This window comes from Histoplasma capsulatum, assembly GCF_000150115.1.
Source record: "Histoplasma capsulatum G186AR genomic scaffold supercont2.1, whole genome shotgun sequence".
NCBI classification, from domain to species: Eukaryota; Fungi; Ascomycota; class Eurotiomycetes; order Onygenales; family Ajellomycetaceae; genus Histoplasma; species Histoplasma capsulatum.
Window position 1 is genome coordinate 297,386 of NW_025544801.1, and position 26,899 is coordinate 324,284.

Below are 26,899 nucleotides of genomic sequence, written 5' to 3' on the forward strand. Positions count from 1 at the left end.
GGGATGGTAAGCAAATAAGGGGACACTTCAACGACGAGAATAACGAGATTATTGATATTTCTGAATAACGGGAAGAAAGAATTTTTGGCAGTAGAGGAGGTATTAAATTAGCAAATAAAAAGGGGCCCTGAAACTTTGAAACAGGGCAGCTGGGGTGGATAAGCGGGTTTTATCTGTAAGACGTTCTCTAAAACTGTACTAAAATGAGAAAGATGTTGGCAGGCCCTGTAGAAAATGTGTAATACCGGATAGAAAGGGAAAGGCAAATAAAACAAGAAAAAAAAATGAAAATGAAAAATGGCAGGAAGGGAATTACTACGGACTTGAGGCATAATGGGTTCTGAAAGGCAATCTAGGGGGGGAGAAGTGAGAGGGAAACAATATCATCCATCCGTCACCTCTCGGAATATAGATATGAAAACAACCTGAATGAAGAAAAAAAAAAAGAAGGGGGAACGGGAGGGAGAAGAGGGAAGGGGGAGAGAGAAATCACATAAAGTCATCATCACCCAAATCATCCCCATCATACGCCGTGAGATCAGCGCCGCGCGCGCCCCCAACATCCCTCCCAACCACAACGCTCGTCTTCGTCTTGGCCGCCTTGCTCTTCTTCCCCCCTTTATCCGCCGCCTTCTCCTCCTTCAGCTTCTCATTCCCCACGGCCGTCAACGCGCTCGCTATCTTCTTGATATCCCCGCTCGGCAACTCCTTGACGAGCTTCTTCGCGAAATCCTGAGCCCACATGGCATACTGCGGCTTCTTCGACTGGGCTGTCAGCAGCGGGATCAGCGCGTCGGTCAGCTCTGCGAACTGCGTCTTGGTCCCCGGCTTGAAGAGGGGGATGGCGGAGAGGTCTATAGATTTGGTCGGGTCAGATTTGTCGCCGATGACGACGGCGGCTTTCGGAATGGTGGAGCGGGTGCGGTTCAGGTCGATGTCGCCAATGAGGTCCTGGGCGTGGGCGAGGTCTGCGTCCTTCTCTGTGCGCCGGAGACGGGCGCGCACGGCGGCCTCGTCTTCATCGTCATCATCATCGTCGTCGTCGCTGGATAGTTGTTCGTGCCGCCGTTGCTCCTTGCGCTCTTGTATCCGTTGGGTTTTGGATTTCTTGTTCGCAGCCGCTTCGGCTTCGGCTTTTGCTTTCGCTGCGGCGGCTTTGGCAGCCTTTTCGCGCTCGACTTCGGAGTCTTCGGCGGCTTCCCAGTCGTCGACTACCTACACAATTCCCCAAGAAGCAAAGAATTAAAACAGGTAATGGACGGATGGATGGTTGGTGCAACGGGGGTCTATGTGGAGGAGGCGCCATACATCATCGCTATCCTCCTCGTCATCGAACTTGCGTCTCTGTGTCGTTGTTGAAACAAGAGGAGGGGAGGAGGGGGGTGTACTCTCCTCTTCATCGTCTGTAGGTTATGTCAAAAAGACCATTCATACGTTAGCTCCGAGAACCTGCATATATTGATACAATATCTAAGCGAACTAAACTGCATGGCATTAACAACTTGAATCCCTTGACCGCCATTTGCAAGAAGACACAAATCTAAGATAGAAAGAAATATAAATAGCGCCCTGCCATGTTTGACAATCCCTCCCCTCCTCTCTCCTAAATTTAGGCACATACCCCACTTTGAAGGCGCCATGGCCTCCTGAAAACAGCTGATGGTAGCAAGAGCTCTTGTGTGTGTTGCGGGTTCTCGATGAGGGGACTTTGAGTGTAGTGAGGAGCAGTCAACGGCAGTACAGGGTATGGGGGCGTAGATGGTTGATATAAATGTGAGTGTGGGATGTTTTTTTCGGCTTCGTTTCGCTACAAAGAATTGCATGTGGGTTGGATGAGATACGCTAAGCTTTTTTCGGTAGGGCCGATAAGATAAGCACCTCCAATAGTTAGCTAGGGCTTAACTTAGTGGTTATAGAATCAAAATATTGCACGGCTCATTAATACATAAATCATGAACAAATAAAATGTAAAAGTAGGATGGCAAAAAGAAAGTGAAATAAAAAGTCATTTAATTAACCGCTTCGCAGCGAGATCCTAGCATCTTCAACAGCAGCAAGTCCGATAAGTTCGATCTACCACTTGGTGCAAGACATCCAATCTCGTCTCCATCTCTCACAAGGTCTTCCATATATTTCGCCATTCCCGATGCATGCAATACTTTTGCAAGTGCAGCGTGCATCTGAAGAAGTGCAGGGCTTGGGAGATCGATGGTAGTACCACCATGCCTGTCGAAGGTAACAAGTCGAGGTCCATTAGGACCGCCCTGAGGCGCCGGGAGGTGGAGAAGTAAAACAGTATGCCGTTCGCCTAGCATGAGCATCCTATACTGGTTCGGCTCGCCCTGGTAGACAGAAATAGGGTTAGTCTCTGTCGGGTCTGTGGAAAGTATGGGAGGGTTGCCCAACCGTCGGTTCGAATGCTAGAGAAAAGGCTGCAAAGGCTGAGTGTGCGCTATCCCACAATGTCATCAAATTCTTTGGATCGTTGACTTCCCCTGGTCCAAGCCCAATAGCCGGGAATAATTTCCCCAATGTGGCCCAAACTTGGGCGATTTGGTGTTCCTAAGAGGATATTTAATACAGCGTTATTGAAATCATTGAAATATATTGTCCAGAGTTGACCTACAGTTGACTTGTTCCATTTGCCCAAGGAGAATGGGATAATATGACAGAGGTTTGTGGGTGCCTTTGGCCCAGGGTTCTCCTGTGTTCCTGCATCGCTATCAATGATCCCGGTAGCCATACAACGGTAATTGTCCCGTTCAAGGCACAATTTCTTGAGGAGAGTCTGGTCCTTTCGGCTTCCTGACTCATCCATTGTAGCCGCCACATTCCCTATTTCCTCTTCGTCATCAAAGGGCGAGGGAGATATAGATGGGGTGGCGCCTCTAGCACGCACTAAAGTAGATGTCAGAAACTCCGATCAAAAGTTTAGAGCATCAAAGAGTTAAGGAAGGGAGGGCCTACTCGGTATTAAAATGGCATTTTTGAGGTGCTGGCTCAGGGAGTAAAGTGATTCGTGATTATTGCCTGTATTCACGATAAAATTTGCCAATGTCGTTCTTCCCTCTGCAGGTAAGAAACGAAGAAAGCTGGAAAGTATATCTTTTGTCAGGTCTTGGTTATTCCTGGGCTGGTAGACCTCGACTATTTGCTCTGCTTCATGCTCATTGAAGTCAGATGGGACACTGCTGAGTGAACTTTGGTCACTGAAAAGGCTCGAAACGGATTCCATTCTGGAGAGCGAAAATATGTTGAGATTAAACTTTGACAGCAGAAGGCTCGTCGCCGTTTGTCTGGTGATAACCAGGTAGAGCAGTCTAAAGGAAAAGTTGGGCTTGAAAGCTCTTATTGATGCGTTACATTATATGAGCACGCGTTCTGCCGACGGCGAGTATTTTGCTTGGGAAGCGGGTTTGTCCGTGACTCTGAAACGTAATCCACCACCACTTCCACTCAATGCCCTCCTTTTTGTTGGGGGTTTGGATCGGTTCGTCCCCTCTGCTACCAGCATGGCGCTGGTGGTGATCGAGCTCTTTTGCCCTAACTGATGGAGGTGGAAGGTTGGTTCACTGTAAGTATCTAGCGGGCGCTGCGCTGCTTGAATAGGCGCAGTCACGTGGCATTCTAGCGAGCCAACACTAACACTTTTTCCATACAAAATCAAGAATGACCAGCTATTGATATCTCAACACCATACTAAAATGTTATATAATTTATACAGATATGGATATTTGTAAATAAAAGATTTTAAATTTGAAATGATCTGTATATTGCTGAGCTATAAGTCTGTATTATAGAAACTTTTATTAGAACTTACAGTATGCAAATTATGAGTGATGTATTCACATTACAATATTGTCATCAATATATGTATCTTTATTATTTTTTTAAAAAAAATTATGTATATTTTAGAGTACTATATAGCTAGTTTTCAGTCTAAATTATAAAGAAAAATAATAGATATCAAAGAAGTTGTTCAAATATTGCAAAACACAGATTTTTCTTATAGAAATAAAAAAAATAACAACTAGTAATCTGAATATATTCTACGTATAGATTTATACAAGAAAGTATTCTCAATACATCTCACATATCATAACTTTTTTAAAAATATTTGTTTCAAAATAGATATATCTAGTAAAGGATTTCAAATTATCACCTCCAAATTTATCGTAATATATTGTGATTGAGATATCAATACTCCGTAGCTGGTCGACCATTCTTGATTTTGTATGGAAGTAGTTGAATACGTTACCTCCCTACCAAGAAAACTAACCTCCTCAGCTAGTCATAGAATACTAACTTAACCAACTCCTAACCTTATGTGCAGAGAGATGTGTGGATATGAAATATAGTCAGTCGATGCCGCTGTTTTGTTTGGATGTTTTAAGGCCAAACTGAAAGCTGGACTAAGGGTGGTGAGAAAAAAGCACGACATAATTTTTGTTCTTTCCTTTTTATTGTCCGCACATTTTAAACTCGTAGGAGCAGTAGTAGTACTATTTTATTAAGTTACATGTCCCACCACAACTTTTGTTCAATCCCTTTGTTGCACTTTGTATCCTTGATTACATGCCCACCAGCCACGGTCCCACGGCTTGCAGATAACTAAATCACAACATTCCAAGCCAAAAGGACAAAAGGGCCAAGAAACGGTTTTCCACTGGATATCCATCCATTAATTCCGGGTTGCAATGTTATTTCATAGCTACTACCCAATAGCCTCTCCTAACATTCCTTCATATCAACAAAAGCCCACGGAGTAATTTTTTTTCCCCCTCTTTGCTCGCCATCTACATCTCCACGGCGTTTCTGAACTTCTCCCCCGCATAGACCGCATTAGATCCCAACTCCTCCTCAATCCTCAAAATCTGGTTCAGCTTCGCCAACCGCTCTGAGCGTGCGGGCGCGCCGGTCTTAATCTGGCCTGCGCGTAGACCAACGACGATATCAGCAATGGTGACATCCTCCGTCTCGCCGGAGCGGTGGGAGACCATCACACCCCATCCGGCTGCGTAAGAGTCCTTGGCGGCCTGGATGGATTCAGTCAAGGTGCCGATCTGGTTCACTTTGAGGAGAAGGGCGTTGCAGGCTTTGAGCTCGATGGCCTTCTTGATGCGGAGAGGATTTGTGACGGTTATATCGTCGCTGTTGGGGAATGGAGGGAGGATGTTAGTATATTTCTGTCCTTATACCAATTCGGAGCCGTTATGATATTCTGAGATTTAAGCAAACATACCCAACAATCTGGCAATCGGCTGTCTTGAAGAAATAGCTCCAGGCCTCCCAATCATCCTCAGCGAAGGGATCCTCAATGCTGACGATTGGATACTTGCTAGCCAACTGCTTATACAGGTCGGCCAGCTGCTCATACGTGAGCCACTTGCTCTTATCGCTATCCGGATTCTTGAAGTCGAGATCATATTTCTTCTCATCGGTCTTGTAAAACTCGCTCGAGGCGACATCGATGGCGATCTTGACCTTGCCGGTGTATCCAGCCTGCTCAATGGCTTCGGTGATCAAATCAAGAGCCTCTTCGGCTGTTTGGATGTCGGGGGCAACACCACCCTCGTCACCAACGTTGCCGGCAGAGGGCCCATACTTCTCCTTGGCCAGGGCTTTCAGTTTGTGATATACTTCAGTCCCTTGGCGCAGGGCCTCAGAGAACGAAGGGGCAGTACTATTGAAATCAGTACGATATCCACTAGAACGGATACCACAACGCTATCGAGGGCAGTTCTTTACCTTGGAACAATCATAAATTCCTGGAAAGCCAAACGGCCACCAGCGTGAGAACCGCCGTTCAGCACATTTTGGAACGGGACAGGCAAGACGTATGGCTTCTTGGTGCCGGCAAGGTCAGAAACGTGGGCGTAGAGGGGGACACCCTTCTCAGCAGCGCCGGCCTTCGCAATGGCCAAACTGACCCCGAGGATGGCGTTGGCACCGAGTTTAGACTTGTTCGGGGTCCCGTCGAGCTTGTTCAGGAACTCGTCGACCTTCGACTGATCCTTGACATCGACGCCGTGCTTGATGATCGCGGGGCCAATGGTCTCATTGACATTCTTTACGGCAGTCAATACACCTATTCTCGTCCACGGATGGTTCATATCAGTAATTCGACCCAGCTGGACTCAGGAAACTGTGCATTTTATGCCTGCATACTCACCCTTTCCGAGCCACTTGCTCTTGTCACCATCGCGAAGCTCGCAGGCCTCATGTTGACCTGTTCCGATAAAAGTTGTCAGTGTATAATGACATCGACAAACCCCGTGGATAAGGGGAGGAAATCATGTATCAATTACCAGTCGAGGCACCGGATGGGACGATAGCGCGGTGAAGACCGGTCTCCGTCACGACATCGACCTCAACGGTAGGGTTTCCGCGAGAGTCGTAGACCGAGCGGGCATGGATCTTGGTAATCGCCATTTTCTACGTAATCTGTAGGGATTGAACAGATGGGACAATTAGTGAACTGCTTTGAAATCACGTATAGGAGAGGATGGAAGTGTAATATCAAGATAGTGAAATGGAAGAAAAGGAGGTGGGGGTTCCGTTTCTCCTCTGCGCGGACTGCTAATTCCAACTCCACCATAGAGCTTTCAGCAAACTAAGGAGAAGGAGATATGTCTATATCCACCAATTCCTCTAAGAAAGACCGTTGGACTGGCTCAACTATTGGAGCAAATCTTTCCTGTCATTTAATAGCGACACGTTTCCTTGCGCTGTTGTTGATAATGGTGTGTAGTAGTGTAGAGAGTATTATTGACGACATGGGAGGTGGGGTGGCGGGGTGGTGGGGTAATGGAAACCACAGGGGAATTAACACAGTCAAACCCACTACTTACTTGCGATGATAAGCCAATTGAGGGATATGGGAGTATGAGGATGCCGGGGAGGTAGCACGGTGTAGGGAGAGGAGTTGGGTTGTAGAAAGGAGAGGAGTTGGGAGGTTCAGGAAGTTGAGGCTGTTGTGGTTGGGGATCTGTTTATTTAGTTGGATATGATGTTTGGATGCCCCTCCAAAACAACCCACCCAGGCCAACGGGAGCCCACAGCCAAAACAAGCACGGAAGATACTAGTATTATGATGTTGAGCAGCTTGGAAGTATATTTTCTTTGTATTTCTCATGTACAAGCCCTTGCTCGGAAACCTGTTTCCCTGTGAAGACAGATCTGTGAAAGTAAGAAATATATACAATCAACCAAAGCCATTGTCTTTGAATAAAATAGGACATTTTCATATCAATTAACTGAAATTGCCTTGCCATTTCAATTCAACCGCTGCTCTGCTCTCATCATCACCTCATCATCACCTCATCATCATCATCATTATCACCGACATAGTTTTTTCCCTGCCCTCATCGGCCGGGGTCACATGATTGTGAGAAACTGCTTGTTTGGTCTCTGAGCGGACCCGTATTCTTGGCTGGTGCTGACATAACCCAAGATGAGCTCCGATGCTTGAGATCTGAGGTCGAGGATGATATCAACATTGATATCAACATAACACCTGCGCTCGTCTTTCCCACAGCTACTCCGTCGCATACACAGCGTATATACCCCTATCGGCTGTGTCTCCCTGTTGTCTTCTTTCATCCCCCCGTTTCCGCCCTCCAAGCCTCCAGCTCATCCCCCAACGCATAGCAATCCTCCGCCATGGAAGGTGTTGACCCCGAACGCGAACAAGCCCTCGAGGAATACAAGAAGAGCCTCCTGGAGTCAAGAGAATGGGAAGCAAAGCTGAAGGATCTCCGGCTGGGTATAAAAGACCTTCAAAAGGAGTTTGACACCACAGAGGATAATATCAAGGCGCTGCAGAGTGTTGGCCAGATCATCGGCGAGGTTCTAAAGCAGCTAGACGAGGAGAGGTGTTAGTATTTGACCTCCTTTATCGGAGCGATGTAGGAATGTCCTCTACTGAACACACATACCGTCATGTTATAGTCATCGTCAAAGCCTCTTCGGGTCCCCGATATGTCGTCGGCTGCCGCTCAAAAGTCGACAAGGCAAAGCTAAAACAAGGCACCCGCGTCGCCCTCGATATGACCACCCTCACAATCATGCGCATGCTGCCCCGCGAAGTCGACCCTCTGGTCTATAATATGTCTCTCGAAGATCCAGGGCAGGTCAGCTTTGCAGGAATCGGTGGCCTGAACGACCAGATCCGAGAACTGAGAGAGGTCATTGAGCTGCCACTGAAGAACCCGGAGCTGTTTTTGCGTGTGGGTATAAAACCGCCCAAGGGTGTACTTCTGTACGGGCCGCCGGGGACGGGGAAGACGCTGTTGGCCCGAGCTGTTGCGAGCTCGCTGGAGACCAATTTCTTAAAGGGTATATATATATATATTTATATATAGTTACATTCGTTACCTCCTTAAACCTTGTTTCCTACGGCTGTTGAGCTAACCGACCCTTCCGTCTCCTCCTTCTCTTCTAGTTGTCTCCTCCGCCATCGTAGACAAATACATCGGCGAATCCGCTCGCCTAATCCGCGAGATGTTCGGCTACGCCAAGGAACACGAACCCTGCATCATCTTCATGGATGAAATCGACGCCATCGGCGGCCGCCGCTTCTCAGAGGGTACCTCTGCCGATCGCGAAATCCAACGCACACTCATGGAGCTCCTCAACCAACTCGACGGCTTCGATTACCTGGGTAAAACCAAAATCATCATGGCGACCAACCGGCCGGATACGCTTGACCCTGCGCTCCTGCGAGCTGGGCGGCTGGATCGGAAAATCGAGATCCCCTTGCCGAATGAGGTTGGGCGGTTGGAGATTCTGAAGATTCATGCGAGTGGGGTTGCGATTGAGGGCGAAATTGATTTTGAGAGCATTGTGAAGATGAGTGATGGGTTGAATGGGGCCGATTTGAGGAATGTGGTTACGGAGGCGTAAGTCTTGACATCACCTCTGTCGTACCCCTATATGTGGGAAGCTAACACTATCCATTTAGCGGCCTCTTCGCCATCAAGGACTACCGGGATACGGTGAACCAGGACGATTTCAACAAGGCTGTTCGCAAGGTTGCGGAGTCCAAGAAGCTGGAGGGCAAGCTAGAGTACCAGAAGCTGTAATGGGGGCCTTTTCAGTTTGATCGTTCTTTAGTTTATTCTCCCCTACATTTCACCCCATTCTTGATCTATCTTCTGGTTCAGGTCCTCCGGCCCTTCCCCAAACATTTTCCACGTCCTGTAAAGTAGACTGTTGCATAAATGAACTAGACTACATTGCAATGCATTCTTAACTGGCTGGCTCCCGCATTGTTCAAGGGGTCGTTATAGCATTTCTTCTTTTCTGCTGGAAGAATACCCTCTGAGTAGCTATGATGCGCCGTAAATCTGAAGATATTTAGTTTGTTAGTTTTAGACAGTCGGGAAGGACAATCCGGCAAAAACGCCAAACACGCCAAACACACCCACCGCGACAACGCATCTTTCGTTTCAATTCCTTCATCTGAATTATCAAGCAATGGCTCTATCTATTTCATGAGAAAGAAAAATTCAACGTCCATCGCCATTTATTAGCCAAATACAGAGTGCTCCCTGTCTCCGGCTTGCATCCTCTTCACCCGGGAAACCGAAACCCGAGCTCCGCAACCAAACGATCCGTGCACGACAACAAACAAACCTTACCATGATGAATAAAATTTAACTCCCGCTTTCGTTATAAAGTTACATGACCCGACATCTCCCTCCCGCGACCTTACCAACAGCCAAGGGACGAGCGAGCGGACTGCGCTGGTGTTTTTCTCTGTGCTCTCCCTGAGTGTGCAATATCTCCAGTTCGCGAAAACAAGTTCCTGTCGTGCCGCATCCAGTTAACATACTAACTACTTATTCTTCTCCTAAAAGAGGCTTTCTGTACCCTGAAGGATCAGGTATATATTCCCAGGTTTTCGTGCTTATCGAGCAGTTTATCTTATACGCGGTATTACTTGATTGAGAACCCAGATCGCGGCGGCAGTGGACGGAAGGTTACTGCTTGTGCCCGCAAAGGGAATTCTTTATTGATTTCTCTTTTGCGTTGAATATCATAACTGGTGCGGCAAGTCTCTACATATCCGTGACTACGGAGCTTTAGCCGCCTGCAGCGGACAAGGAAGCTCGGAAACGCACAACTCTGACCCGGGTTTCTTTGGTCAACCCCGGAGACTTTTTCTTTAAACAAATACACCGCGCAAACACGCTGTCAAGCAAGCGGCGGGATCGCACAAAGCAGCTCCCCCTTTTTATAAGGGCCAAGAATAAAAAAGGTTTATAAAATATATGTTGTAAAACAACGAAAAAGAGGAGGGAGGGAAAATTAAAAAAACAATGTCCTTCAAACTCCCCAGCAATGTCCCTTCCTTCTCCTCCTCCCAGCGCGAGTATGAGGACGGCTACTGGCGCGCCACAAGAACCAACGTCGACAACCACGGTTTCTCCTTCGCCAGCTTCATGAACCCGAACATCAACAGCAATCTGCCCATGTACAAAGACAAACCACATTACGCCTCACGGCAGGTCCGGAGACGGCGAAAAATTACCTGGGTATTGGCTGGGTTGGTGTTCTTGGGTATTGTGTGGGTGCTTGTGCATATGACAGCACCGGGGCAGGTGGTGCGAATGAAAACTACTAAGCATGGGGGCAATTTGTGGAAGTGGATGAGAGCTCTGGAGAAGGAGAAAGGGGGGTTTGAGGGGGATGAGAGGGATGGGAAGGGAGTGGTGGATTGGGCGGCGAGAAGGGAGAAGGTTCGAGATGCGTTTATCATTAGTTGGGACGATTATGCGTCTCATGCTTGGGGTAGGTCTCTTCTCACAGACAACTCTCTCCTCCCCACTCTTTTGTGACGAGGAAACTCGTGTTGGATGTTTTAGGAGAAATGGACAAGTCGGCTGATGATGAATCCTTTGTGATGATACTGCAGGCCACGACATATACAAACCGCTGAGCAAGAAAGGTGAAGACATGGTCAAGGGCGGATTGGGCTGGATAATCGTCGACTCGCTGGATACATTGATGATCATGAACCTGACATCCCGTGTGCAAAATGCCAGGAATTGGATCCATACCTCTCTCCGCTATGACCAGGACCATCCTGTCAATACTTTCGAGACGACCATTCGAATGCTCGGTGGCCTCCTCTCTGCGCATTATCTGTCGACGACATACCCCAACCTCGCCCCGATTGCAGACGATGATGACGGAGCTCCCGGCGAGGATCTGTATATCGAAAAAGCCACAGGTCTTGCTGACCGACTGCTTGGCGCATTTGAATCGCCATCCGGTGTACCATATGCGAGTATTAACCTTAATACGAGCGTAGGCGTAGAATCCCACATGGATTTCGGTGCCTCTTCGACGGCTGAGGCAACCACCCTCCAGCTAGAATTTAAATATCTTGCGAAACTTACGGGGGAGGCAAACTACTGGGAGAAAGTGGAGAAGGTCATGGAGGTTGTCGAAGCAAATGGAATGGAGGGTGGTCTCGTTCCTATCTTTATTGAGCCGAGTTCAGGAAAATTTATGGGCCAGAATATCCGGCTGGGGAGCCGCGGGGACTCGTACTACGGTGAGCTCAAGCGGCTTTGTTCTTCAATGTCTCCTTGTTTGTGTTTTGGCCATCATACTGATAGCTAGATGATACCACAGAATACTTGATCAAACAGTACCTCCAAACTTCTCGTGAAGAGCCGATCTACCTTGATATGTGGAATGAAGCGCTCATGGGCATCCGCGAACATCTTGTCACATATACGAAACATGCTTCTCTCACAGTCATTGGCGAGAGGCCGAACGGTCTCAAACATGAGCTGGTTCCAAAAATGGACCATCTCGTCTGCTTCATGCCCGGCACTATCTCCCTCGCCGCAACAGGTGGCCTGCCAATCTCCCAAGCTCGGAAGACCCCAGGTTGGGGCCACAAGCAAGAGGAAGAAATCCTCCTCGCCAGAGAACTCATGAAAACCTGCTGGGCCACTTACGTGGCAACAAACACAGGCCTCGCGCCGGAAATCACCTATTTCGAGATCGACGACCCGCCCCGTATGATGAAAAATGTGTTCCCAGACTTACGCAAGAACCCCGCTGCTGCCAAATCTGCTTTGGCAGATTTGCACCTAACATCCAAACCCCTCTACCCACTCACGAACGCCAACAGCGCATGGCGCAAGGACGTCGTCATCATGCCCCAGGACAAACACAACCTCCAACGCCCCGAGACCATCGAGTCACTGCTGTACATGTACCGCATCCTCGAAGACGACACGTACCGGCACTGGGGCTGGCAGATGTTCAAGAACTTCGTGAACCACACCTCAATCAGCGTGCAGGATAGAGACCCGCCGATCCGCGACCCGCACAATAAGAACGTAGATCTAGAGGCCAAGCGGAGGACGCCCTCGTCACACATACGTGCGTTCACGTCGCTGGATAATGTCGATGTGATACCTGCGGCGCAGAGGGATAACATGGAGAGTTTCTGGCTGGCGGAGACGTTGAAGTATTTCTACTTGTTGTTTTCGGACAGGGAGTTTTTGCCGTTGGAGGCGACTGTGTTTAATACGGAGGCCCATGTGTTTCCGCGGTTTCAGATGGGGCAGTTGTTTAAGACTGGGTGGAAGCGGAAGCATGGGAACGGGAGTTGGCTTTCGTAACTTTTGGCGTTCTGCTTAGTTTCTTTTTGGTTATTTCATGGCATTTTGTGCATGGCATTGACGAAGGATTCATTTCAGTGTTCTAGATCTGTATTCTTTTTTTATTTTCTATGTCTTGTACTGTCTTTTTTTCTTTTCCGTCCTAGGTTCAATGAATTGGCTGAATACCCCTCACCTTCTGCATGGATATATATATATATATATCGTGGATATCTCAAAGCTTTGGTTTTTTTCTAGTCTTTTTCCTCCGATTTCATTAGGACACATGAGGACTGCAACTATTTCTTTTTCCCTGAAAGTTTTTTTCTCTTTCTCTTTCCTCACTGCTCCCATGAGCTACCACCACTCGACGTGCATCATTTTCGCCGTTCCGTATAGGGCATGCCGTGTTGATTCTGCATCTCTCGTTCTCCTGAACTGGTTAGAGACACATACTCTCCCCTTGCTTCCCGGTGATAGTCATATCTCAGGTCCTCAAGTTCCAACAAACTTGTCAGGACAACCGCGGATGACCCCTTCGCGGGCCACCGTCCTCAATCCAGCCACTCACCATTCGCTATATATGTGCCTATTGGCAGTTTTGCAGTAGTATGTATAGAGCGCATACGAGCCTGGGACGGTGCTGGATTTGTTACTCCGGGGACAAATATCGGTTCGGACAAAGCTTTTCCTTCTGCCGTTGATCGAGAACCCAATTCTTACTCTTCGTGGAAGGCTGGTTTTTGGTTTTTTTTTATCTTTTCGCTTGATTTTGTTCGAGCTATGTATGGTATTTAACCAAACAATGTCATCAGGAGCCGCCAGTCACTTGGCCCGCCCTTCCTCTCCCCCCCAGAGCCAAGGGGGAAAAGAAAGAAAGTGCCTCTGAGATTTGCATCTGGCTAGCTCTACCTCATTCCCGTCGGGAAATTTTCTCATCTGCCATTCGCCTGATGTTTATTTGGATTGGATAGATAGATGTCGGACAGTGCGAGGAGTGGAGATGGAGTTTGGAATGAAGCGTGTTTATTGACCCCTCGTTGTAGAGTCGATAGAGCAAACAACTAATGGATAGGCAGGGCATCAAGCTAGATAATGGAGACCATGAATTGTGCTTGAGTCATTCGGAGGGACATCAGGTAATATTATATTCCGATCCAGCTAGGTCAAAAGTCTGTGTGCAAGTTTACGCAGCTCGCATTTGAGCTAGATAGATAGCCCTATCTGTAAGCAAACGAGGCGTGGGTATAATCAAATGCCAAAGGAGCAGGTCAGAGAGACCTTCATAATGCTTTGAAAGTCCGTGAAGTAGGATCCCTGAACAGAGTCCGAAAATGGGGAGTATATCCCCTCCCTACCCTCAACCTAAAAAAAAAAAAATAAATAAAATAAAATAAAAAATAAAGCTGAAGAGACAACATATCTGAAGAGCATTTGATATACACCAAATCTAAACAAAAGCGAAAGCATTAACGTCCTTTAACCTCTCCTAACCGCTGCATCAATTAACTTCGCATACCCCTTAACCGCCTTCTCTAAATCGCCCACTGTAAGCGCCTCATCAGCGCCGTGTGCCACAAGGATAGTTCCCGGGCCATACAGGTATCTCTTGACCTTAACATCGGAGTCTTCATCATGGATGTCCAACTTCGGAATATCGGTCCCGTAATTGACCGTCAACAACTCAAAACCATCAACATCTGTATCTAAATCGACAGGCGGGTAGGCCTTGCTATCGGGGAATGTGATGGTTATATTCTTGCTTCCGCCACAGGCGTCCGCAACAGCCTTGCGAATGATATTCTGCGCATCTTCTATCGTGCCGGCCGCAAGACGGACGGCGACGCTAGCAGACGCAGATTCCGGCACGACGTTGCCCGCCGCACCACCCTTGAGCATACCGATGTTCAGCGTCGTGCGGCCATATTTCTCGCTGGCGGGCAGCCCGCCGTCCTTGACGGGGATATCACCCAGTTTATCAATGCGCTCAAGCACCGGGAGAATCTCCGAGATGGCGCTGTGGCCGAGCCAGGGGTAACCCGAGTGGGCCGAGACGCCCCTTGCTTCGACGTCGAAGCGGAGGTTGCCTTTGTGGCCGTCGACCAGCTTGAGCTCCGTCGGCTCGCCGAAGATGAGCGTGTGGAAGAACGGCGGAGTGGTGTTGAGATCCGAGTCGGAGAAATGCACCATGCCCGTGCCGCCTTTTTCCTCGCTGACGACGAACAGGAGACCCAGTGGCACGTCGGGGTGCTCCTTCAGATGGCCCAGGGCCGCAATAATCATTGCGGCGACGCTGGCTTTCGCATCCACGGTGCCACGGCCCTTAATGGTGATGTTGGCGCGATCAAAGTCACCCTCCGGCGCTTGGAGGTTATAGTCAATGTGCGGAGGAACAGTATCGATATGGCTGGTCAAGATGATCTTGGGCTTCGGGGACCCTTCTGGATAGGCCCAGATGTTGAAGCGCTTGTCGGTGCTGTCGTCATCCTCATCGACGGGGACCATTTGTTTTTCGGTGGCGAAGCCATTTTCACCCAGGTATTTGATCAATGCTTCGCCGACGGCAGATTCATGGTTGGAGACTGACTCGACCTGGCAGATCGTGCGGTGGAGGGAGAGGAGCGGGGAACTAGAGATTATCTTTTCCAGCAGGTCTTCATCTTGAGCGTTTGCGGCAGCGGCGACGGCGACGTTCATTGTGTCGGCTCTGATGATATCCTGACTCACGTAGCCGGCTGCCACGGGGGCGACCGTCGATGCGGACAACAGCGCTGCGAGATTTGAAAGCTTCATGCTTGAGCCGATAGGCGCTCTTTGACCTTTTGAGTTCAGCGCAAACCAGGGTTTGAGGTACTTGAAGTCGGGCGAATGGACGCCTTTATATGCTTGCTCCTCCTTCCACTGCGTCCAATTGAACAAACCGCTCTATTATTATTGTTATTGTTATTGCAGTTCCACAGCGTCCACTGCCCCTGAAGTAACGTCGACGGAGAAAAGCCAAAAAGTTGGAGGATATTAAACACCAGTTCTCGCTAGCTCACTGTTCCATCCCAATTATTGAGCCAGCTTCATCGATTGGGTGTATGCAAAGGACAACCGCCGACGACAGTTCCCGTCCTGTTCGATCAGTTGCTGATCTGGGCTCTTGGTATGGTATGGAGCGTGCAAAGCTGCCCGCCAAAGCTGCAGATAGCGGAGTGAGCGCCCCGGATCGATTCAAAAAGAATGCCATTGTGGGGCGAAGAAACACTGCGCACTCTGGCGCTTGCTAGCCGATCGGCAAGACAGGATTTAGGAGCGGGATCTACATAGCAAGGGGGAAAAGCCCAGGGGAATATTGAATATTGTCGCTCGGTTGATCAGGTTGACGATAGAGATGAGCAGGGCGGCGGATACAGTATGTACATACATTGCCCTGACAGCGAGGATATTTCACGAAGATGAATAATAACATCTATCAAAAATGCTACAAAAATGCTACGAGTATGGCAGTACTCTAGCAAAAGCAAGCCAACGGCACGCCAATAACGCCCTCGACGGTGATAATAGCTACGACATAAAAGACCACTGGTTGGGGACATATAACTATAACCCTGCGGGGCCATGGACGGTTATCTAATAGGAACGCTCCGCAGGCTGCTCTAACTGAAAGGCAAACTCCAGCCTTGTATCCTCAGCTAAGATACCAAACACCAATATATCACAAAAAGAAAACAGCATGTTCTCCGTCCTACTTCTTCCCGCAGACAAAAATTGGGCCAACAGGTTTAAACTAGATGCTGGTGAAGCAAGCGAAGCAATTAGGGGGAGAGTCCCCACAACAACACGTCATATACGGCAAACATGAATTGAGCATAAACAAAGAGAGGCCAAGGGCGATATCCAGAGCTTGCGGTTCAAAAGTGGGCGAGATGACAAACAGCGGCGTGGGGCCGGTCGTCATCTCTACCACAGATTCGAAAGGGGAAATAAAAAGACATCCCTTCGAAGTGAGCAGACGGCCCGACCATACTGCTATGGCGAGGTGGGCAACATTGTACTGTACAAGCTGCTCGTCGAACCCGTGGCCCTGCTTCCACCTGTCATTATTTCTTCTTCCAACGGCTTCGTCCACTATTAACACATTCGCATTTTAATAATCACTGAATCCTGGGTATCCTAGAGCTTTTAATTCTTGAAAGGGGCGACCACCCTCTATCCCCCAGACGTTCTAAAAAGAAACGGGTTGGGAAAAGAAGGGAGGAACAAAAAAAATAAAATAAAATAATAACGGGTCATGTTTAGAAGGTGCAGTTCACACAAGTCCCACAATCCCCGTTCCGAAACATGGATTGTAGCAGGAGAAACTGTGCTGAAACCAGAGGAGAAATGCCCAGCCTCCCCTTTTTCGATTTCGCTCCTCTCTCACATCTCCCATGATTCACGGTTGCCGCAAAATTCCACAATCAGCCTTTCCAGGTCGGCCAACTTGTATGGTTTCGTCATATAGCCTTCCATCCCCACTTTGGTAGCTCGGCCCAACGCCTCATCCGTGACATCCGCACTGACTGCTAGGATAGTCGGGCTGGGTGGTAATAAAACGTCCGGGTTCGCACTCCGCATTCTATCACGATGACTCCCAACCATATCCAGTATTTCCTCCGTCGCCTGATATCCGTCCATATCGGGCATCCAGAGATCCATGAGGATGACGTCGACAAACTTCGATTTGGGCACCTGCTTGATAGACGGCTCGTTGAATGTTGACATTTGGCAGTCTTCTATGAGCGACGTTATCGTGTCAGTGCTCATTTCGGAGACACTTCGACTAGAAGGGCTTTGCGGGGGTGGTCCTGGGTCGGGGGCAACGTCGTTCAAGATCATCTCGCTCATAATACGAACAGCTTCTTTGCCGTTGAAAGCCTCATATACATCGTTGTATCCCAGCTTCGCAAGCATGCTAACGAGAATTCGTCTATTGATTTTGTTGTCTTCGGCTACAAGAAACGTGAGAGGGTGTTTGTCGGCAAGATGGCGGTCATAGCCATTGGAGCTAAGAAGGGCGGAACCGCCACGGGATGAAATCGATAGGCGACGTGAGGGTGCTAGCCAACCGCCGTTTGTGAAGCTCGAGCTTGCTCGAGCTGGTGCCGGGCGGTTTGAAGAAGGATCCGACGGGGCAGTTTCGGAACCATTCCCGACCGATTTAGGCCCATTTGTTTGACTGTCGCAACGTGAAGATGGGTTCGAATTCGATTGGGAAACTGTGCACTCGTCGCGTTGAGGCGTGGTTGGCGGGCTGACACTGTCGTTGGGGCTTATGGGTAGCCGGATTTCGAATTCGGATCCACGATCTGGTTCCCTCGTCGAAGAACGACGGCATCTTAAATCACCGCCAAGCTTCCTAGACAAGCCCTTGGCGACCAACAGCCCGAGTCCCAAGCCTTCCTTGCTCCTCGTTGTAGAGTCGTCTTCCCGAGCAAAAGGCTGGAAGAGGTTTGGAAGAAAGTCCTCTGGAATACCGGTTCCAGTATCGCTGATATTAATTAAAACGCACTTGCCCGAACTACTCAACTTTGTAACAAGCGTAATGGTTCCAGACTCTGTAAACTTGAGAGCGTTGATAAAGACGCAGGACACCAACTTGGTAAAGTCTCTTTCGTCGACATATAAGATATCCGGCACTGACGGGTCGACAAACCAATCGATAATCTTTGTCGAAGCCCGGCCATTTGAAGATCTTGACCTAATCTCGATTTTTTGCCCAAACATGTTCGGCTCAACGAAAGCGGAATCCGGACGGCCTCCTACATGGAGTGATTCGTGGATAAGCGGTTGGAGTATCTCACGGATTTTGGTGGACTGCAGTGTCATCGGAGGGAAGACCTTGGGTTTAACGTATATGCTAGAACACGAAAACTGCTCAGGGATTGAGGCGCGTCGTGCATTGATCAAAGCTTCTTGGACTTCGTTGTCTTCCTCGACTCGCGGGCCGGCTTGAACGATTTTGTCGCTCTCTTCAACTACCGTCTTGACTTCTGCGCTTCGGGGTGAGAGTTCTCGTCGACGTAATCTGGGTGATCTGGATCCTGACGGAGGGCTATAATTCCAATCAACTGGACTACTCCTTCTACGCTTGTATGGATTTACAGCAATGTTGTTCCCTTCGATTAGGATATTCGGACGAGTATCGTATTCTCCACTATATGACCGCAAAGAAGCTCCAGTACTTTGCTCACCAGCCTGGTTCTGGGGTGTTTCAGGTATTTGCATATTTAGATCGTAAGCATGCACCACATTATCAGCTGCCTCCACTGCTCTTCGAACGCTATCTGTAACGTTGTACCAGGCCATTAACACGACTTGACATCCAAAATAATGGAACGGCGCCAACTACGCTAAATATCGAAGACGGAACTAACCTTGGATTGCCTCAATGTTATCTTTGAGCTCCTGGAACACGGGAATTACTCCTGCTGCATCGAGACGCTTGTCCATTGCTTCTTGCACGTTGGCATGCATGACATCCAGCATCCCAACCACCCCTTGCATCGGTGTTCTTAACTCATGGGATAGGCTCCGTGCATACGGTTTGAACGACTGTGAGCCCGTCGTGGAGTGATGATAGACCGTGGGTCTACTTGCTTTTGCTCTGCCTCTTCGCTGTTGTTGTTCGTCTCTTTTCTGGACGAGCGTTGGCTTCTTGTAGTTCTGTTCGTCCAGGATGCGGTGTTGTACAAAGTCCTCCAAGGAATGTAGGATCATCTCAAGATATGCCCAGGAGACATCACGCCTCGCTAAACCTTCAGCGGTCCACATCAGCCCAAAATGAGCAAAACATTTTCCACCCGAGAACAAAGGGACAGCCAAGTAGGCATCCATTGGGAATGGGAGCATATTTGGGCCATTGCTTATGTATGAAGTCAAGTTTTCCGGGATGAGGAAAACCTTGTCGTGCTTCATGAAGTCACAAGGTATATCCCGAGCGAGATGCTTGTAGTTTCTGTGCATCGCTGAGATCGAGTCGCCATTGTTATAGTACAGAGCGATACCTATATAGGGAGAATACTCATGGGTTTCAGTGGCTGGCATCAGAGTATCGTAGCCATTCTGGCATGGGGCCGGCTGGGGATTTGCGGAGGCTACAAACGAGCATTGGGCATTGCAAATCGCTGCTACTCCTTCTAGCAACCGTTTCCAAAATGTCTCGGTCTCAGCATCCCTTAATTCTTCCTTGAGTCTTAGGAGACGTTCAATCGCATTGCTCTGTCCAACCTCATAGTATTTCATCATTCCACTGAGAAGCTCCGGCTCTCCGCTAGAAGTCAGGCCTGGTAGATAAAGGGTCTGGCGATTAATGAAAACCGAATCTACGAATTGGCTGGAGGGATTTGGTCCAAAAGTACTCGACATTGTCCCGCGAACCTTGCGACCTCATATAGCCCCGACAATCTCTATTCTCGGGGGATGGAAATGGAATCGGGAAATATTATTGGGGTATCGAGAACTCGAAATGGCTGGAAAATCGCCTTCCTTGACAACAGTAGAATGTACAGAGCATGCTCATCAGCACAGAAAAAGCTCATTCAATATTCGAGTACACACACAAGTCCGGTATCCGGCGTAGTTTTGCGGTTGGAGGTGCAAGAAGTAAAAGGGAGACTGCGGATCTGGATCTGGCCGCACTACCTGCTTTCTTTCGGGGACATTCGGATAGCTAGGAGATTTCAATCCAGGGCAACCTAGGTAGATAACGGACTCTGGACGATGAGGAAGAGTGGTCGTGCGCCGCGCTGCTACCAGGCTGCAATAATTCGGCGGTCTAGGTGAATAGCAATCAGCGGGAGGAAGCCAAAAAACGATGCCTTGGGGGAAATATATAAGGAAGCCGGCTCAGGAAGAAGGATAACAAATAAAAGCAACGACACGGAACAGAGCCACAAGGACGGGGGAAGTACACCAACAATGAGCAATGCTGCTGGTTGTCTCCAGCCGGGGCGGAAGAGGTGTGGAAGCGGTGTTGGAGGACGGCGACGGCGCAAAGAGGGGCACACGAAGGGAACCAGCCGCCGACCATTTAATTAATCAATCGACAACGACGTCCGTGAATAGGGGGCGACCACCACCAACCACTACGACTGCCACGACGACTTGTGCTCACTAGTTACTACTGTTGGGGACACCCACGACGGTGGCATAACCTGGTCTGTCGCCGTATTCTCCTCTTACTACGGAGTATAGTTGCTACTATTATTGCGACGAGCAGGGGATAGGAATGACGCAGTTGGCCGAAGTGGAACACCCAGCGGTGTCTCCAGTATATAATGCTTCCTCTCGTGCAAAGCAACGGAGGATCCTCCAGGCCAATCCCTCACCAAATGATGCTAACTATTTATCCTGTTTACCCCCAAAATCTAGGCCAAGGACTCTCTCGCTCGCCTTTCTTTTTCTCCGTCAACTTGGCCTCTGTGCACGGGATACTAACGAGGCCAGGTCCCGCCTGGACGCATTCGATTTTCCTTCGATCATGAAGTGGCAATCCATGGCTGGACACACTCTTGGGTTCCACAGACCACCAGCCGCGGGATGCTTCGAATATCAAGCCCCCAGAGCCAAGAGTTCAGCGCCTCCTCGTTTCCCCGCATGGACTATGAGTGCTTGAGCTCTGGGTTTCTGTTTGGCCCTTCAATCGCGACAGTGCTTGGACGTTGTTTCGCCCTAGCGCGGGTTTAGCCTGCCGCCAAAAGTTAACCATTGGCCTTGAACTGCAAAGTTGGACGGGGAAGCACGGATCGAAGCCCCGTGGCTGGACTGGCGATCATCAGGATTAAAAAGAAACAACAGAGCAAAAAGGGACAGTGGCAAATAACCACAACGTGAGCCTGGAATTGCATAGTGTATCTGCTGACCATCAACTCCGTACAGAGTTCGAGAAGCTACGATGTACGCTGGATTTTTTTAAAACTTCCCTGGATTATCAATTTCTGCTAGCATGCCGATGTGGTCGCAGAAAGCCGCTCCAGGAGAACAGGCCTCTGCGTCTGGACCTTATCGACCAAGAAAATATTGGCGAACCATGCATCAACTGGCATCGTGCATCCAGAGCAAAAATTTTCGTAAGGTAATGTTGGTGGACATCAGAGCAAGGGTCTACAGTAAGCTTGTGCTTGTGCTTCTGTAGCAAGAAGAATGGGGAGCTTTGAGAAAACCAGCCATGACGCTGATCCAACAGAGAAAGAATTTCTGACCAAGGCCCCAGCCTAATTGCAAGGAAAACTACTCTGTACTCTGTAACCGATTCTAGAACTAGCACATGTCCTGGCTCCAGAGGGCGGCGATGCCACCACCTGCGTGATATCTCTACACACCCACACCCACCCACACACACACAAAAAAAAAAAAAAAAAACTTGGTCCTTTTGAACCCCCAAACTCCCAGCGTTCCAGTCGCCTCTCCGGGATGGCCTTTTTACTGTTTGCTTGTTCAATAGTAATTGACAAGCGGCGGATAATGGAGAACTACTAACACATGAGAAGTAGGAGAACAAATTACAAATTCAGCGTGAAACGCTACATCCAATGACCGAGGCGGGTGCAAACGGTAAATGCAGGCAGGCTAGAGCGGGAGAGGGATACAAGCCCTACCTGCACTTCGCCAAAAGCAGTGAAATGAGTGATCCATCCATCAAGAGCGATGCAGAAAATCCCTGAGTGGGATTCTCTCCGGGGCCCAGGAGACACTACTACTAATATTGTTCATTTTCATAAACCATGAAGCACGATGCGGGAAGGGAGAGAATTGATCCGACGAGCTTTTGCATGTTTGAAATTGGACTTACATCAAGTGGCCTCGGAGGAGCACTCCTTCACAGATACCACAGAAAATACTCCTACTGGTCCACCCAACCTAGAACGATCGGGCGAATCTCGAGTTACCCCAGTATCTCCGATGAAAAGTCACTACAAGGTACATGTACTGTACATGTACTGTACACTACATTCTCGACTCTCCATCTGCTATCTGCTCATCCTGTCTTCATCCTCTCTTTGTCGCTTCTTAACTCCCCGAGCGTCAGCAACCAGAGTGTTCCATCATGCATGGTTGCATACCAGTATTTGCTCGAAAAATCACCCGAACTCTGTTTGTCCTTTGTCTGGTTCTTCATATTTATCAGTTTATGTGTATGCCTATAGAAGTATATACATATATATATAATTAGACAGATTGCACAATTTGGTCCCCCAATTCGCTCTACTTTACATCGAATGACACAGAGAACTAGAATAAACCATCTACACAGTTGCGCCAACATGCGTTGTTGGACTTTTTCCACAGGCCGCAGCTAACTTTCAGCTTTCATTTGCATGTATGTTTGTTCTGCAGTCGGCACGTACCTTCGCACTTCCCATGCGGCGTCATCTCCTATACATGCATCTTTCCGAGACCCTTGGTCAATCTTTAATGCTACCATCAATAAGACAACAGCTGTAAAAGTGGCCCCTTAGCTGCATGGCCCCAGTTTCAAAGGAGAAATAATGAGGAGGACTGTCAATTCAGCTCCCTTAGCGCGCAGAACCGAGTCCCATCTTAGCAATTGGGAAAGCGGGAGGGCGGGAGAGCTATGGGACCGTTTTCTTTCTACTTTCAAGGCGGCTAGTGTGGGGCACAGAAGCGTGTTACCTGATCCCTCTTTGTATGAGGGTCCAGGTCCAGGCCTTGGTACTCAAAACAGCCCACCTCCATGTTCATCCCTGGTTTCAATCCATCATTAAGCGAATGTGTAAGATAATTTTGGTCTGAATTTTTCGCCATCTTCCCGCCGACCGGGATCGTAGCCCTGCCAAATATTCTCGACTCCGATTGCTCGGCTTGGCTTGCGTCTCCTTATCGGGTTTCGATGTCCTGCGTCGATAATCCCGTCTCGGGGAATGTGGTGGGGATTGGTTTCAGAATATGTATATATGTGCTCCAGGTTCACCCAGCCAGAACAAATTCGATTTCATTCCTGTCTTGTTCTTATGGCCTTCTCGTATACGTGGACATGACCAGATTCTTGGGCTTGGTGTTTTGAGCGCCGTGCTTCACCAGCAGCAGTTCATGAAGATATCATATCGCACGATTGTCCGCTTGGCTCATTTTGCCAGGGAGCATCACTTTTCGCTTTTGCCAAGTCCAATCACTTCTCTAAGGATTTGGCCAACAAAAAAAAAAAAAAAAAAAAAAAAAAAAAAGAGCTACGCCTCATAATACAAAGCTCTTAGCTTCCGTTTGCCATCTTTTGCGTTTGGTGATCTCCGTGTCCATGAATCAAACTATGAGATTAAAGTTTTGCAAAAGGCGGCTCAAAACCGATATCATCACCGCCTCCAGTTTAGCATAGTTTGTGAATATCCGATTGTATGAAAATAACAAAGAACTAGTTAACTACAATAGAAAATTATTAAATGATCCCTTCCACCGTCATCCCCATTTGCCAACCCTCGTCATAGCATACATGTACTGGGATGCGGGTAAGGAAAATGAACTCCGAAGTAGGTAGTTAGTACTTCTCCTCAGAGTAGTCAAAAACGCCCTCCCGTAGTATCGTCAGCAAGCTTTTACAGCAAGGGCGGGTGATTGTAAGTTGGCCGCCCCGCTAACGAAAAATTGCAACGTTGAGAGAAACTTCCGCTGTCCGGATGTATCTTCCACTGGTATAGGAGTCGAGATGACAATTGGATGCATTCTCAACCCGCACCCCGGATCCTTGCGGGGAATAGAAATAAGTAAAAACTCATTCACTGTTGTGTATGGCGGATATGAGTCTCCTGGCGCACGACATCGTTTGAGTGCTGGTGAAAACAAGAATGTCATAAGAATGCGAAAACCTCAAGAGCTAGCTGACTGCATCGAAAACGGTGGGATGATATCAATGCCGCCAACGTACTGGAAATCTACTACGTCGAAAGGAGATTCAACAGACAGGGCTCTTTTCCATGGTTTGATGATATTGTAAAAGTTCAGCAAGATTCGTCTCCAAAATTCCGCGATGCCTGCAAAACTGCCAACGAGGGGTCGAATTGTTGATCATAAAGCTGGCGAACGATGCCCAACTAAGCGCATCCATAATGAGAATAAGGAACTGGCGGTATCCCTCAGATTCAGGTCTATCATGCACAGGGTGTTTCACACGTAATACTATACCATCGCTGGTCATCTGGATGTTAACACATGGCTTTGGCCGAGAAAGGTTTAAATCTGTCCATGACAAAGTTCTAGAAAACGGATACCAAGACGCATCCAAATAGCTGTGTGCATAATTCGGGAAAAGGAACATACGGTTGTTGTTGATATGAAGTATCCTAGTACGGACTGTTGTTGTGTTTTTGAGGTTTTAGACAACTCGTCCAACCCGTTTTGAGACACAGGTAGGGCTACAACCCTAAACCCTAAACCCGCTTTTCTCGCTTCGCACTGTACTTTGAGCCTCATCCAAGGAAGGCACTTCAACCTCCGAAGACAACGACAGCGACAGCGACAGCGACGACAATCCTCCGCACCACCCACCACCATCGCCCCGTCATCAACGATCGAGATGGCGAAGGAACGCTCCGGCATTGCCGTCGGCTTGAACAAAGGCCATGTATGTTGGAATTCACACCCTTCAAACTGTCTCTCCCGGTAGCAAAGCTACTGCTCTTGGAACACACGCGCCTCCCCTTTTCATCCTCCAAAATGAGAATTGCTACCCGCTTAATTGCCTTGGGCTGTAAAAGTTTTCATTTACTGCCCAATTCCCGCGGCTTTTTTGCTTTCAATATATTATGGACAGGAAAAAAGAAGATAGAAAAATCGAAACATCAGTACGCTTATGGATGAGCACACGAGCAAAAGAGCTAACCAGTTGGGATTTTTTTACGCCCTGTTTAGAAAACCACCGCCAACACAACCAAGACACGCATCTCGCGGACAAAGGGCCACCTCTCCCGCCGCACCAAGTTCGTCCGTGATATCGTCAAGGAGGTCGCCGGCCTTGCCCCATATGAGCGCCGTGTCGTTGAACTGTTGAGAAACGCCCAGGACAAGCGGGCCCGGAAGCTCGCGAAGAAACGGGTGAGTACCCATTTATTTATTTGCATTTTTCTAGTTAAGCTGTGGCCTTCGTCGGGTTCAAGAGGTGGAGCGAGTATTTGAGATGAAACGACTGTTGAGGAGCGAAGAGAGTGGAACGTGAAATAAAAGGAGAGCGAAGAGGAAATGATCGAGATGGATCCCCATTTGATAATACCAGCCTCCAACCACCAAAATTCGAAGCCCCAGATCTGCATGGATGCCTTGTGACAAATCTGCAATATGATGACCACCTCGAACGCACATGTTTTTCTTAATTCAAGGGGGACAGGCTATATTCAAAACTCGCTGAAATGAGGAAACCGATAGGGGCATGGCACAGCGTCATGAAGCGCACGCGCATACACATTCTCGAGAAAGAATTACCACTAACTCAAAATCTTTCATCTAATCTAGCTCGGAACCTTTGGCCGTGCCAAGAGAAAGGTCGACGAAATGCAAGGAGTCATTGCTGAGGCCAAGAGAGCCGGCCACTAAATGTTCTTATATCGAAGGAGGGCAAAATTAGAAAGTCCTGTGGTTCTCGTGGGGGAGGAAATTGGGGAACGGGACTGTTGCTGGTTGTTGTTACTCTTTGAATTAAAGGGTTTGGTGTCATGGATTACCATTTAAACTTGTTTTTTTTTTCCCCATCATGTGTGCATCTTTTTCAATTAATGGAAATGAAATATCAAGAAACAAACAAACAACAAACAACAAAATACCGTACATATCCGGTCTTTGATTTTTGCTCATCGATATTTTCCCTACCCAACCTGTATCTTTTATGTTGTGCTACTTAGATACGACTGTTGGTTCTCTCCTCACCCATCTCCCCCGTTGCTCGCTGGAAAGATGAAGCTCAGGATGGCGCAAAAGACATGGAGGAACAAGCAGTTATCCCCTTGAAACTGGGAAATGAGGGCAAGAAGAAGAACCTAGTGAGGGAAGGATACAGTAGCTAGCTATCAGAGACTTTGTTAATGGAGTTACGATGATATTTACAAAAAAACTACCTCCATTTTTTTCCCTGTTCTTCTTCTACGGTAGAGAGGCATCCCTTCCGTTATACCCTCCACCGGAAAAAACGGGGGAAAGAAAGAAAACGAAAACGAAACACGGGTATGTCCCATGAACGATAGAAAGCGAAAAATGCGATGGAAGGCACCAATACCCCAGATAACGAAATGCATCGCATTTGCATC

General features: G+C 48.3%; 10 protein-coding genes across 10 annotated transcripts; 4 read left to right on the forward strand and 6 right to left on the reverse strand.

Moving 5' to 3' along the window:
- Window positions 1-489: 489 nt before the first annotated feature.
- HCBG_00054 (uncharacterized protein) lies at window positions 490-1,640 on the reverse strand (the record flags this gene model as incomplete). The annotated part of the gene is made up of 3 exons (XM_045427104.1): window positions 490-1,215; window positions 1,309-1,403; window positions 1,622-1,640. 3 exons carry the CDS (start codon window positions 1,638-1,640, stop codon window positions 490-492), a joined length of 840 nt encoding a protein of 279 aa, XP_045291079.1.
- A 369-nt stretch (window positions 1,641-2,009) lies between these two features.
- On the reverse strand, window positions 2,010-3,235 carry HCBG_00055 (uncharacterized protein; the record flags this gene model as incomplete). Its single annotated transcript, XM_045427105.1, has 4 exons — window positions 2,010-2,342; window positions 2,407-2,562; window positions 2,627-2,898; window positions 2,968-3,235. 4 exons carry the CDS (start codon window positions 3,233-3,235, stop codon window positions 2,010-2,012), a joined length of 1,029 nt encoding a protein of 342 aa, XP_045291080.1.
- Window positions 3,236-4,551: 1,316 nt separating this feature from the next.
- HCBG_00056 (enolase) lies at window positions 4,552-6,952 on the reverse strand (the record flags this gene model as incomplete). The annotated part of the gene is made up of 6 exons (XM_045427106.1): window positions 4,552-5,151; window positions 5,243-5,683; window positions 5,749-6,088; window positions 6,173-6,229; window positions 6,309-6,444; window positions 6,852-6,952. The coding sequence occupies 5 exons, from the start codon at window positions 6,430-6,432 to the stop codon at window positions 4,797-4,799; spliced, it is 1,317 nt and encodes a 438-aa protein (XP_045291081.1).
- A 710-nt stretch (window positions 6,953-7,662) lies between these two features.
- HCBG_00057 (26S protease regulatory subunit) lies at window positions 7,663-9,083 on the forward strand (the record flags this gene model as incomplete). Its single annotated transcript, XM_045427107.1, has 4 exons — window positions 7,663-7,876; window positions 7,951-8,337; window positions 8,444-8,900; window positions 8,963-9,083. 4 exons carry the CDS (start codon window positions 7,663-7,665, stop codon window positions 9,081-9,083), a joined length of 1,179 nt encoding a protein of 392 aa, XP_045291082.1.
- Window positions 9,084-9,817: 734 nt separating this feature from the next.
- On the forward strand, window positions 9,818-12,820 carry HCBG_00058 (mannosyl-oligosaccharide 1,2-alpha-mannosidase; the record flags this gene model as incomplete). The annotated part of the gene is made up of 3 exons (XM_045427108.1): window positions 9,818-10,794; window positions 10,919-11,563; window positions 11,644-12,820. 3 exons carry the CDS (start codon window positions 10,323-10,325, stop codon window positions 12,645-12,647), a joined length of 2,121 nt encoding a protein of 706 aa, XP_045291083.1.
- Window positions 12,821-14,046: 1,226 nt separating this feature from the next.
- Window positions 14,047-15,419, reverse strand: HCBG_00059 (peptidase; the record flags this gene model as incomplete). Its single annotated transcript, XM_045427109.1, has 1 exon — window positions 14,047-15,419. One exon carries the CDS (start codon window positions 15,417-15,419, stop codon window positions 14,106-14,108), a length of 1,314 nt encoding a protein of 437 aa, XP_045291084.1.
- A 1,611-nt stretch (window positions 15,420-17,030) lies between these two features.
- On the reverse strand, window positions 17,031-20,018 carry HCBG_00060 (histidine kinase; the record flags this gene model as incomplete). Its single annotated transcript, XM_045427110.1, has 2 exons — window positions 17,031-18,937; window positions 19,028-20,018. 2 exons carry the CDS (start codon window positions 20,016-20,018, stop codon window positions 17,031-17,033), a joined length of 2,898 nt encoding a protein of 965 aa, XP_045291085.1.
- A 552-nt stretch (window positions 20,019-20,570) lies between these two features.
- Window positions 20,571-21,267, forward strand: HCBG_00061 (uncharacterized protein; the record flags this gene model as incomplete). Its single annotated transcript, XM_045427111.1, has 2 exons — window positions 20,571-20,611; window positions 20,847-21,267. The coding sequence occupies 2 exons, from the start codon at window positions 20,571-20,573 to the stop codon at window positions 21,265-21,267; spliced, it is 462 nt and encodes a 153-aa protein (XP_045291086.1).
- Window positions 21,268-21,582: 315 nt separating this feature from the next.
- HCBG_00062 (uncharacterized protein) lies at window positions 21,583-23,417 on the reverse strand (the record flags this gene model as incomplete). Its single annotated transcript, XM_045427112.1, has 6 exons — window positions 21,583-21,965; window positions 22,030-22,123; window positions 22,444-22,468; window positions 22,715-22,792; window positions 23,000-23,061; window positions 23,286-23,417. 6 exons carry the CDS (start codon window positions 23,415-23,417, stop codon window positions 21,583-21,585), a joined length of 774 nt encoding a protein of 257 aa, XP_045291087.1.
- A 1,682-nt stretch (window positions 23,418-25,099) lies between these two features.
- HCBG_00063 (60S ribosomal protein L36) lies at window positions 25,100-26,411 on the forward strand (the record flags this gene model as incomplete). The annotated part of the gene is made up of 3 exons (XM_045427113.1): window positions 25,100-25,227; window positions 25,515-25,697; window positions 26,112-26,411. 3 exons carry the CDS (start codon window positions 25,180-25,182, stop codon window positions 26,190-26,192), a joined length of 312 nt encoding a protein of 103 aa, XP_045291088.1.
- Window positions 26,412-26,899: the final 488 nt, after the last annotated feature.